This window comes from Pyxicephalus adspersus, chromosome 3 (genome assembly GCF_032062135.1).
Source record: "Pyxicephalus adspersus chromosome 3, UCB_Pads_2.0, whole genome shotgun sequence".
NCBI classification, from domain to species: Eukaryota; Metazoa; Chordata; class Amphibia; order Anura; family Pyxicephalidae; genus Pyxicephalus; species Pyxicephalus adspersus.
The window spans coordinates 109,145,217-109,158,690 of record NC_092860.1 but is presented as its reverse complement, the minus strand read 5'-3'; the positions used below and the strand labels follow the sequence as shown (position 1 = coordinate 109,158,690).

The window sequence follows — 13,474 nt, the reverse complement described above, 5'->3', positions numbered from 1 at the left end:
AGCCTTTTTTAAACTATGATTTACTATTTAAATCAACAGGAAAGGTACTCGGTCCCAAATGAAGCTTTGATTGATTGGCTATACCACTGGTGGCTGCTCTAATCACTATTGTTCCCTGTTCTTCCCTATAGATGAGTTATCAGAATGAATGAAGAATCCTTGGTGGATGGCAAGGCAGATTGATAAATGATGACCGCTGTACACAAAATTTTTATCCAAGACGAAAATAATTATTTGTCTGGGGCAACAATCATCTAGCGTGTGTATGTAAAATAGGCCAGTTTGTGGTCACCTTAATGTGTTAAATAGAGCAAGTATCACAGATGCTTTTCATAGATTGAACCTGGTTGTTTTTCGTTATAGAGTTTTAAACAGAAGATGAGGGAATGTTTCTTGCTGTGGTGGACTGCCTCATTATCTAGGAAATGGCCTTGTTCTTTCTGGCTTAAAACCCTATATTTAGCAGTAGCATCATACTTTTATGTTCTCCAAGCTAAACATAGCTGTGCCAGGGTGGATCCCAGGATGAAGCCGGAAACATGCATCAGTCACTTTCCCGACATACTGTTTAATGTGGAATTGTGCTAAGTCTAAATCTGACTCATTCTCTCAAAACTAGTTTATAGTGTGCCTGTGTTCTGCTGTATTTGCAGTATATAATACCTTTACTTGGAAAGGTTTTTGTAGCAGATTGTCAGGTAATTTGCTATTTCAGGGTAATACTTAAATGCATGCTACTTTTCTGTAAAAAAAAAAAACTCACAACATCCTGTGTTTTTAGTTACTTTTATGTTTGAAAATTATGTATAATAAAAAAATATGATTGCTACGTTTCCTAGTTATAATTCTTAAGCACATGAACTGCATTTCAGCAGTTACTTTTACATATGGATATTGGTTTGAAAATCTCCCAAAACTCTATTAGTTTTCAGGCTTTATTTTTCTTAGGGTAAATGTAATGAACAGGGAACTGTGTTTATATTTTTCAAATGCTTAAGCATGCATCCATTACCTGCTAACCTCTTTATCATTGCATAGTGCTACACAGCCTTGTATAGAGGACACATACTTTCCACAGTTGTTATTTACATCTTTTTCCCTCTCTTTTCACCAAGCTATACAGTGGTGAGAAAAAAAGTATGCCCTCTTTCAATTCCAAAGTTTCCCATATCTAGGCATATACACAAAAACATTGGTCCTTAGCAGGTCTTAACATTAGGTAAATACAACCTGAGATGAACTGCTACCATTTGAAGTGATCTCAGACAAGCAATTGTTGTTGCTCACCTTTCTGGGGAGGGTTTTAAGGCTATTTCATCATTCTACAGTGAGAAAGTATATTCTCAATCTTTTCGGAACTGGACATCCCAGCAAAATCACGCCAAGGTCAGACCATGAAATGCTCAGAGAAATTGCAAAAAAAACCCAATCCAAAGTATACTATCATCAAATGTGCCATCTATGTGAAAACTAAAGCTGGGACAAAATTGAGTAATGCAAGACGACAATGATTCCAAGCATACAAGCAAATTTACAACAGAATGGCTGAAAGTGAAAAGAATCAAGGTGTTGCAATGACCTAGCCAAAGTCAAGACCCTAACTTAATTAAAAGGCTGTGGTGGGACCATAGGAGAGTTGGGCATACAAGAATGTCTGCATGCCTTCATAAGCTGCAGCAATATTGTGGGCCAAAATTCCTCCACAATGATGTGGGAGACTGATAAAGTTATATAGAAAATTATTACTTCAAATATTGGTGCATCATGGGTGTACTAAGTTTTTCACACATGGTTTCTCCATTTTGCCTTCATATTTGTTAATTCAGTAATGACACAGTGGAATTTGTTTTGGTGTCGTATTTTTTATGTCTGGATATATAAAATTAGAAATGAAGGAGGGTGTTTTTTTCTTGACTATATACTGTATATGTTTATCTATGAAGCAACAGCCACTCCAAAAATATCTAAAATCATTTACCGTATTTTTCGGACTATAAGACGCACTTTTTCTTCCCCAAAACTGGGGGGGGAAAGTGGGTGCGTCTTATACACCGAATACATGTTAAATATAACGGTAATTAAAAAAAATCATACTCACCCGATCCCGCGATCCTGTGGGCTTCTTCTTCTCCTCGCTCTCCTCCCGGCTGCAGTGCGTGTCTCCTCCTCCTCTGAGCGAGGAGAAGCCGGCACACGTGCCCTCGCGATCCGGTAAGCAGGCTGGATCAGCCTGCTTATGGGATCGCTGGGGTATGCATGTCGGCTTCTCCTCTCTCTGAGGAGGAGACGCGCTGCAGCCAGGAGGAGAGCCAGGAGAAGAAGAAGCCCACAGGATCGCGGGATCGGGTGAGTATGATTTTTTGGCACAGGGTGATCAGAAGGGGATACATTGTGTCAATGTATCCCCTTCTAATCACTCTGTGTCAATGTATCCCCTTCTGATCACTCTGTGTCAGAGTGATTAGAAGGGGATACATTGACACAGAGTGATTTTTTAGTATTTTGTTCAGAATCTTTTTTTTCTAGGTTTTTCTCCTTCAAAATTGGGTGCGTCTTATAGGCCGGAGCGTCTTATAGTCCGAAAAATATGGTATGTTTTTTTTGCCTGAAACAAAGGTATGCTAGAGATTTTCATGTGTCCTAAGACATCTTGGCTTTCATACAGTCTTGCTGACTTTGGTATAACAAGATAACGAGAAACTTATCTAATGTCCATGGTGACCCTAAACCAGATTCGACCTTTGTTGTCCGAGAAATGCATTTCTAACCAGCTGGTAATAACTATTTATTCAGGCTTGTAATAAGTTTCTAGAAAAGAGTAATGTAGCTGATGTCTTATTTATAAATAAATATCGACAACTATAAATGGTCAGCATTTTGTACATTCATATATGTTTAGGTATATTTTAACCTGTAATTTCCCTTCAGGTTTACACTCGACTTGACAAAAACTGTTGTGGTTTTAGACCTCGAAAAGAAGATACCTGTGTGCAACAAGGCCTACACCTAAAATGTGATGATCCTCACAACATTGACCTAATGCACATCGTACAAAGAAAACATGACCCCCGGCACTTGGTCTTTATTAAAAATAAAGGATATTTTGACAGGAGTGAAGATAATTTGAATTTTAAGTTACTTGAAGGAATAAAAGAGTAAGTATCTCAGGCAAAGATGAATTAACTGCTCATATAGTATATTTTTTTACCATTCTATTTAATGTACAGTGCAGCGTAATATGTTTGCGCTATATAAATCCTGTTTATTAAATTAATACTAAAAATAATAATGCTAATATCTTCTTCCTGGTCTGTTTCCCCTTTTTTCCATCATGCTCCCTTTTCTCCTGTTCTCCCTTTATGGTAACCCACCCTTTTCACAGCTTACTACTATTATTATTATTATTATTATTATTATTGTTATTATTATTACACAGTATTTATATAGTGCAGACATATTACGTAGTGCTTTACAAAGTCCATAGTCATGTCACTAGATGTCCCTTGAAGGGGCTTACATTTTAATGTCCCTACCATAGTCATACTGTATGTCTTTAGTATATTCCAAGGTCAATTTTGGGGGTAAAGCACCTAACTGCATGTTTTTGGAACTTTGCCTACTTTATTTTAAAGTTTACACTTAGCACACACACTCACACTCCTCTCTTTCCCTCAGTTTCTCACTTTCTCATGCCAAGGAGGACCTGGCTCTCATGGTGTGGTAGAGCTGCCAGTTGTGATTGACAGCTGCTTTAACTATATAGACACTGGAAGAGCTGGGTGCTTTCCCTGTCCCGGGACATGGGTCCTGCTCATCTGGCAGTGGAAGAAGCTGTGTGATGCTCCATCACACACTAAATAATAAAGTGAGCGTCAGAGACTATAACAGCTTTAAAGAATATGCCAAGCCAACCAAGTAAAATATTAAAACACTAATTCTTATTTTTACAATTTGTTTCAGGTTTCCTGAATCTGCAGTTTCAGTGTTAAGGAGTCAGAAACTCCGGGAAAAACTTCTTCAGTCATTCTTTCTGGACAATGTTTTCTGGGAAAGTCAGAGAGGACGTCAAGGGATTGAAAAACTTATTGATGTAATAGAAAGAAGGGCCAAAATCCTGCTGACTTACATTAATGCCCATGGGATTAAAGTCATACCAATGAATGATTAAATTGACCAAATCACCTCAAAGAACTGAGAAAGTGAAAGTTGAAATAATAAGTGACATTTACCAGGCCAGATTATTGTGGGAATTATACTCCTCTAGCAGTTAGTGTTGAGTGTATACTCTGTGCTGTGCTGCACTGTTATTGCTGTGTTACTGTCAACAATTTATACATTTCCTTCATGTAAAGATTGAGTAGAAGAATGTTGGGGAGATAAAATGGTCATAAAAGTTGTTGCTGTATTTATCTGCTAACATGGTATATGTTTCAGTTTGAATGAAGCATTGTAATGAGACTAATAGGTATCTTGTATTTGCAGGTTTGGCCTAAAATATGAAATTGTGGTTTATGGAAAAGTATTCTTTTTATTATCATGATTTTGGAATATATAACCGTAATCCAGCCCTCATATTTTACTGTTTTAAAAATATAAATTCATTTACATTGCAACAAAAAAATTTAAAGTAGAACTATGCTCTCTCATAGAAATATATGACAAAACCCCTAATTATTAGAGCATGTACAAATACCGTATTTACTTTTATTTGTACATCACATAGTAATTTGATTTGTGAGTCCTCTGTTACAGGAGCCTTTTAAATGTGCTTTAAAATGTAACTAAAGAATCACATTAAGTGGGGTATGTAGTTCTTTACAAGTTATCCTGTGCTGACAGAGTCACTTTAAAGCGCATTTTCATCTTTCTGCAAAATTTGATTTAGACAGGGCATTGTATTCATCAGTTTTTGAGTTGTACTTGCTTCTGAAAGACGTTGGTTTAACCTTGTGAGAGCCATTATACGAACTTTTCTATACACTTAGGCTATGTACACACGTGCAATCGTTGTTGGAAAGGATCTTTCACAATCCTTTCCAACGACTAATGACTGCATGATGCATGAACAAGTGCTGTACATACAGCACTGTTCCGCTCTATGGAGAGGGGAGGGGGAGAACGACAGAGTGGCACCCCGCTGCGCTCTCTCCCCTTCACTTTTATTACAATCCTTCGTGGTCCATCATCTGAGGATCCCTAGGACGGTCGTTCAGACGATGGACGATGGGCGCTGTACACACACCAGATTCTCGTACGATATTGGCCCTGAGCAAATTATTTGAAGAGAACTATTGCACATGTGTACCTAGCCTTAACGAACGACTAATGATTATGCATGAATATTTTGAACAATCGTATTGTGCACAATGCTTTACATGTTGTAACAATGCGATCGTTCAAATATAATCCACCAATAGTGTACACATGCTAGATACGATCGTAAAGGAGAAAGTGTACTGCAAAAACATCCACGATCACTGAACACAATAGATAGTGAATGATTGTCGGTCCATCAGATCCCCCGGGAAGGTCGTTTGTTTCCAGCGACAATCCTCTTTCGTCAGCATCGTTGTGCACTTTTTTTTTTAACGATTATTGGACGATCGGTCGTTTTTCGTTCGTTTACAACGATAATTATTGCAAGTGTGTATGCAGCTTTAGTCTGACTTGGTCATTAACACAAAAATCAATAATTATATTCAAATTGCATCAGACAACCAATCATTTATAAATCTTTTGTGAACTGATGCAACTGCACCCAGCTAAACTATGTAGGGGTTACTGCACTTTGTTTTGTCAATAATTTTTGGACCTTATTCCATATCTTATTCCATACTCCAGATTGTTCCTCTATGAGCTAAACTTCTCAGGAATGCAGTTGGGTTCTGTATTATTATATTGGAACAATATAGGTTATAAAAATGATTTAGAGAATTGTTTTTACATTCTCAGCAAGTGTTTCAAAATAACTAATTTTAATGGGCAACTTTAAGTGTAAATATTTTTTTAAATAAATATACCATTCAATACACATATACTACTTATTAAATACAGTTTGTACTTTTTAATTTTCAGTATTAAAGCACACAAAATAACTACATATTTAGCATAGAATATAAATGGAAAACTGTATTAATATTACATTGATCAACTTTATAAGCAATGCAATACAACCGTTTTAATACATTTGTTAAAACAGCAAAAAATATATTTTGAAGCTGTGTTTCACTTTACCTTTCTTTCACACAGGACCAAAAAACTGTAGATAATTTATAGAAATTAGAACAAGGACAGAGATGTTGCCTAGATTTATTTTAATAATAATTGTTTGATTTATTTTTCTAATACAGGTAACAAAATGAATGCTAATACAATTGAGTGGTTGTTTGTACAATGGACCAGTTTTTTCTTTTGCTCCATTTTTATATTTATTTCCCTGTAACTTTTATCCATTGTGTTAGTCGGAACATTTTATAACACTGGATGTTTTAGACATCCAGTGTTATATATTGTTCTGATAGTAAACTTTTTTAATAACTCCAGAATTTGAAAAATATATAACAGCAGTGCCTAAAGCAGACACTAAATGGTCATTACAGTGTGTTTGCATTTAAAAGTAAACTTGTATTTTTTATGAAGAAGACAAAGCAACAGGCACAAAAAGGCTCGTCTACTTACCTTCCCATGAATCTGCACCACCATGAACCAATTACATATTCGCTTAAATACTTCTATGTAAGTTTAAATGTAGCAAGGACATGCTCACTCTAACACTTCCAACTATCATATTTCAATGCTTAGCTTTTGTGCTAGGATAGCTCAAGGAAAGTGTCTGCAGAATACTCATATTGCTTTAAATAGTAAATGTATAATTTTGCATTAATAATACCAATGATTTATTACTATGAATAGTTTGTAAAGCTTAAAAAAATGATATGGAAATTACTTTGCCTGCCCAAGGAATTGGGCTGATGGTAAATCAATGTGGAAAAGTCATAATTAGTTCTTGTCCAGACTGTTTCCTAGTATATGCCTTCAGGCCCACAGATTAAAGCAATTTTCTCTTAGAAGACCCAAAAATAAACAGTACTGTCTGGTCCACACACATGAATAGTCCAGGATTCGTCAGGAACATTATGTCCACCTTGGAGTTGATGACCTTTATTATATTTCAGAATATTATTATTGAAGGACACTGCAAACTGAGGGTATAGGTTTGCTTACTGGTTTCTATTTTTTTTTAATAAGACCACTACTGTGAAAAGTACAGTGTGTCAAAAAATCCTCCCCACCTAACAAAGAGCATACTTTGATCCTTAAAAAGACCATGGATACAAGTGCTTGAAGTTGGGACACCCATATAAAACATCATGTGGTACAGGGACACTGAACTCCAGGCAACCATCTAACTACCATATTTTCCGGTGTATAAGGCGACTGGGCGTATAAGACGACCCCCCACTCTAACCAATCATTTGGGGGTCGTGTTATATGCCCAGTATTGTACTGTTCCTTCTGCCTGTCAGATCTCACTATTCTGAGAGAACTGAGAGGCAGAAAGAACTGTACACTACTAGTTCTAAGTAATGAATGGGCACGTTCCTTTAATGAATGGGCGTGTTCCAGTGAAGAGCCAATCCAGGCTCTCCACTGGAGAGCCAATCCAGGCTCACGTCCTGCTTTTCAGCTTACACGAGTCCTGCTGTGAAGCAACGCGAGCCTGCCCAGGAGGACTCATGTAAGCTGAAAAGCAGGAAGACAGAAGGAGGCACAGGAGGACTCGCAGGGACGCCAGACCAGAGAGGGGACTCGCGGGGACACCGGACGCTGCAGGTAAGTACTGGTACCCGGCGTACAAGACGACCCCTGACTTTGTCATAGATTTTTCGAGGTTAAAAAGTCGTCTTGTACGCTGGAAAATACGGTAAGTAATTTAATAAAGTGAAGTAAGTGTTGCATTAATTTTTGACTAGAGAGCTATTTACGTCTGTTTTTGAAAATCCTTTTGAAATCAGATCTTGTTTTTCTGTCCATTGTGGCCTGTATATTTAAAGGTCTCAATACACTGTGCTTCCTGTGTGAATCCTGTGTGAAAACAGTAGAGTAGGAGAATGTTATTTTTTTAAATATCTGATGTTCCTCATGCCTTCATTAATACTTTGGGCTTAGGTTTCTTAATGAGATGGTTCCACAGTCGAGCAGATTTGAAAGAGTGCAATGTCACAATCAGGCCTTTGGGAGAAAGATCCTGCAGTTCTATTTCTATCTTAGTCTATAAAGAGCTTGACCTGAAGGACAACTGGGAAAAACTAAAGTTAGAATTACTGGTAACTCTATTCCCAGTAGTCTTTTAAGACAGCAGTCTTCCTGCTTTGCTTTGTAGTGTTTTTTGATGTTTTACAAAGGAGACTGTCTTTTTGGTTCTTTATCCTTTTGATGAAGACATTGAGAGGACCTGTTTTTGTTTTAACCTATCAATATGCTTCCTCTCTGGGCAGAAAGAACTTCTATCTCTTATATGCTGTCGTGAAAGACTATTAGACGTAGAATTATCAGGAAGTCTAACTACAGTTTTCTAAATAATTGTTAGAGAAACAGAAATAATTAGAGCTTCTTTTAAAGTTCTTTAACTGCTTGTTAGGAATATTTATATATTTTAGCATGCATGATCTCAGCACAGGTTCACCCAATCTGTATCCGTTTTATATCTGCTTGAAGTTCAACTTTAGTTGTACTTTAAATGTTTGACATTTTACTGTTTATCAGTTAATATATAAAAATACAATAATACAATAGGTGTGATTTAGTGGTGCCACTCTGAGAAGATCATAAAACTTGTAAAGTCTAGGTGTAGGGAAATAAGCCCATATATTTACTTTATAACTGACTTTAACAGGTTTTCACTATACTGTGTAAGTGGTTCGCTGAAGTTGCTTATTTTAGCCACAAGCTTTCCAATGTACAATGTAGAGGAATAAGTTGGATGGTGAGGAAGTGAGGAATAAGTTAGGTATTACAGACTGTTCATCTCTCCCTGGATTTAATAAGCATTTAACTCATGAGAATGAACTCTGGTATTTTTTTTATTTTAAACAGCCTTGCAGTGTCAACAATAAGCGAGAAAGCATAGAAATTACTATAGTGAAAAAAATAATAGCAAGGGGCCTATGGCCCCATGTTGTCTGGAATCCCACTCAATTACAGGTATGACCTTGGATACCCTGTTACCTGTGACACTTGGCCTTTTTCCTAGTTTCTTCAGCTTGTGATAATCTTTCTTGACCATTCTTTCTTTTGTTCATTCTTTTGTATCGTTTAATATTTTATGTTTGATCAGAAAAAAATGAATGCATGAATAGCAATATTAATTAAGCATATTCTTTACTAATTCAATACTGCATTTATCATTTTAATGTTTCTTTTGGATGGTCTTTAGAAAGTAATTGCCTTGTAAATTATTATTGTGGATCAAGTAATGTGTTTACAATAGAACTAAAGGAAAACAATTGCACAGAGTGTATATTTAAAAATAGTTTTTATACATATATATAAAAGTTATATTTGCTTAGCTCTTGAAATTGTGTTGATGTTGAAGAAGTCACCTATCAAAGGTTAACACCAAGTAATACTGTGTTTGAGCCCTACCTATGACAAATTGTGTTCCTCAATCACATTGTAAACCCAGGTGTTACATATGGTAACATTGTAAAACCACCTCTTTTACCATGTTGGTAAGTGTTTTGTAGATTTTTGAACCTAATAAATACAATATAAAGTAAATTGTTTTTTTATATTATTGGGGTACATTTTTTATATTATTGGGGTAAAAATCCTATTGGATTTCTCTGGAATTGTTCATCTAAAGTTACATACACAACATTTTGGAACATATATGATGTTTATATACATGGGCTGATTAATTTTTGCATTAGTCTATTGTACAAAATGTAACTTTTTTTTTTCTTTCAGTATAATTGCAAATATACAAAAAATGAGTAATAAGATGAGTAACATTTCCTTTCGAGACCGGAGTTAATGGCAAGAAGAACAATACGTTCTCAGGGTTTACAATCTGTGTCTAATTAAAGTAGAATCATTTTTGCCCTTCATCAGCTATGCTATTAGAAAATTAGGACAGGCAGATAATTGTGTTGATTACTAAGGTTCTCAATGTTAATATGTTTGAAGCAGATAGTGGTTAGAGATCATTGGTTGGTATTAAAACAGATTGGTAATATTTACTACCCGCAGCTGCTTTCTATCTCTGTTGACATGGATAAAAACTTACAATGTGCCCCTGGGAATATTAGGAGCTGGGAAGCAATGGATTTCCTGTTTAAAACAGAGATTCACTCTGAAATTACATTATTCACGTGTACTTTTGTTTAAGTATCCTGTTAGCATCTTAGTTTCTTCCTTAAATGGGCAATGAACACTACATGACATTAGCCTAGCCTTTAATTGTCAATAAATAAAAACACTCATTTAAGTTCTACTTTACTTTTCTGTATTTTACCCAATAAGTCACAACTACATTGCTGGGGATCATGGAAATGGATAAATCAATTCACACAACTTCATAGAACATTGTAGGTTCATCCATTTGGAAGAAGGAGTCTTTAGGCTGTTTAAACAAATGCACCACTGATGCACCATTGAGTACCTTCTTGCTGTGTTCCTGCCAAGCTAACTTGAAGGGCTCTTTTTTATATTGAGTCAACCCTTCCATCATGGCACCCAGAGTACCACTTAAATACATGAATAAAAATTTTGAAGCTCAAAGAAGAGATGCTAGAAGTCTTTTAAGACACTGAAGACTCTACAAAGTAGTTTTGTTACTACCTACCAACACATTACTACAACTTTTAGTTGTATAGGGCGTTGTTCTGTGAGCAGTATTCTATTTTGTTAATGCAAGTGAAAAACTGTCTCAGATATTTTAAGTACAAAATAAAAGCAGATCTAAATCTGTGAAATGTCTGTAGCTCCCCAACAATTGAATGTTTTATCTATTTCTAATATTAATATCTAATTCTAGTCTTTTAGTAAGGCTGGTTACACACGTCCAATGGTTCTCGCCGGATAATCAGACAAGAATCGGGCGTGTGTAAAGCCCCTGTCGTCCATCATCCGAACCACCGTCCTCCACAGATCCACGGACGATGGACGACAAACAATCCCAATGCAAGGGAAGGGGGAGAGCGGGCAGCAGGGTGCCGCTCTGTCGCTGTCCCTCTCCCCTGCCTGTAGAACAGAACAGTGCTGTATGTACACAATTGTTCATGCATCGTGCAGTCCTTAGTTGTTGGAAAGGATCGTGAACCATCCTTTCCAACGACAAAAATTGCACCTGTGTATATAGCTTAAGACACTCTTTGTTGATAAAAGATTCTTGTTTTGTTATTACAATAGAATTTCTTGTGGGCATCAAGCCATTGAATTCCTCCAAAAAGTGGTGTGTGCATTGGGATAGGCTATATGGAACTTACTGCTAAAGAGGGAACAAGAAGCTTGGTATACTCTCTATATGAACTGGTAAAGGGGACCAGATGACAACATTTTCCCCCAAAGAAACAAAACAAAAAAAGACAATAAAAAAACTAAAAGTAAAGTAAACTCCTCTTTTTGATTGCAATTTTTTATGGCACATGATCCACTGGGTTTTCTTTTTTGTCTCTTTGTTAAGTGACTATATATGAAGGGTGGGTTGCTATTGCCCAATTAAAGAATCACTAGGTGTCATTCAATATAGAAGACTGAAAACAACGTTTGGCGGAATAGAAGTACTGCTAGTACAATGTCTGGATTCAAGGTGAATATTGTAGCGTTAGCTGCTTTACTTATTAACTCTAGGGGACCGTTTTTTGCAAGTTTGAAAAACTCTGCTTAGAGTAAATCTGCCTATTCCAAGTCAAGTCTCAGACTCTGAAAAATATTACTCATCTATAGAATCAATGCTAGTTATAGTCACAAATTTAGTAAAGAGCCAACAAAATTCTGGGTAACAATTATCATTATTGAGCCAATTAGAAAAGTAATATAAAGCAGACTGAAAACCTGGTAACGTTTGCTTTTAATATATTTTCTCACACTTTATTTATATATTTTCTCAACTATTATTTAAGATGTATTATTTTTTTGCACACCCTAATTGTTTTAGGTTTTCTAATGTAAGAGCTACACATTATCTTTAAATGCATTTAACATTTTTGTAAGGTATATGAAAAAAAATGTTTTTAGTAATACTGAATCTAAGAAATATTCTAATTTTAACTTTTGTAAATGTTTCCCTAGTCTTTCTAGTTTTAGGGAATGCTGCATCCCATTGTGTAAAGGCCCTTTTCTGTTCCTGACTAGTGAGCAAGAGGAGAATGTGAAGGTTTACATAAATGGCTTCATCAGCACTGACTAAGCAGATAAGGTACTTCATACAACAGATGGGTTGGTGTATTCATACAGATACAAAAGGTCAAAGTACAAAAGAGTTTAGACATCCTGCTAGAATCACAATCTTCCACTTCAATTTGCTTTTTGCCCCCACAGCCAAACTTAAACTTGACCTTGCAATACTTTGTTTATTAAATAGGAATACCCACTGTCAGTTTTTATTCTGTGTTCTCTTTATTGTAAACTGTTACATAAAGTTCCTGTTTTGTATGTGACACATGAAACTAGTTCCCCTCTCCTCAAATTTGTCAATTAAGGAAATATATGTATATGTGTGTGTGTGTGTGTGTGTATATACAGTATATACTTAATACTATAAAAGCTGGGTTAGTGTTTAATTTTCTAAGCACAGTTTAAATTTACTAGCAAAAGTCAATTCCTTAAAAGTCAAAATCCTTTCCTTTCTATAAGGAGCTACTAAGTCATCTCAGAGGAACTGTGATTGCTGGCTCTGGCCTTTTTATTTACAGGTCAACACCCTCTCTTTCTTTTAACTGCTCCAGGAAATAACCCTGCATCTGATGTAGTCCTTCCCTGTGCATATAACCTGATACTCCTCTGCACACCACAGTAGAAGTCCCTCTTTATATTAAAATCCTATCCCAGCCCTTACCTGGCTACCCTTTAGTCTCTCCAATATCTACCACACAAACCTCCCACCATTAACCTTCCCCAATATGATCCATTCCTCCCAATCCCCGATCATGGATAAGCATGCCTCCCTCTAGTCCACCTTCCTCAGAGCACCTTCCTTTTGTCTGCCCCATTTTTAAAGGGCCTTCCTTTTATCCAACCCCATTTAGAGCACCTCTTTCTTATCTAACCCATGGTTTAGTCAATATCCATAAGGAAAATAAAACCAGAATCTGGTAGTTGGAATGGTGCTGGATGTGCCTAAGGATTCTGTGAAACCGGGAAGGCATGTGAAGAAGAGTGTGGTACAAAATCCAAATGCTGCAACAGACAGAACTGAATACTATTGGGTTAAAGCGGAACTAAACTTGTGGATGTGGATGAGGCAACCAGG

The 13,474-nt window shown here is 36.4% G+C and overlaps 1 protein-coding gene across 2 annotated transcripts in view; it reads left to right on the top strand.

The window, feature by feature from the left end:
- GASK1B (golgi associated kinase 1B) overlaps positions 1–10,956 on the top strand; it is a 31,673-nt gene extending 20,717 nt beyond the window's left edge. For both annotated transcript variants that reach the window (XM_072405975.1, XM_072405974.1), the window contains exons 3-4: positions 2,929–3,155; positions 3,961–10,956. In XM_072405975.1, the coding sequence (XP_072262076.1) occupies positions 2,929–3,155; positions 3,961–4,168 (435 nt within the window). In that variant the 3' untranslated portion in view covers positions 4,169–10,956. The remainder of the gene's footprint in view (positions 1–2,928; positions 3,156–3,960) is intronic.
- The last annotated feature ends 2,518 nt before the right edge of the window (positions 10,957–13,474 follow it).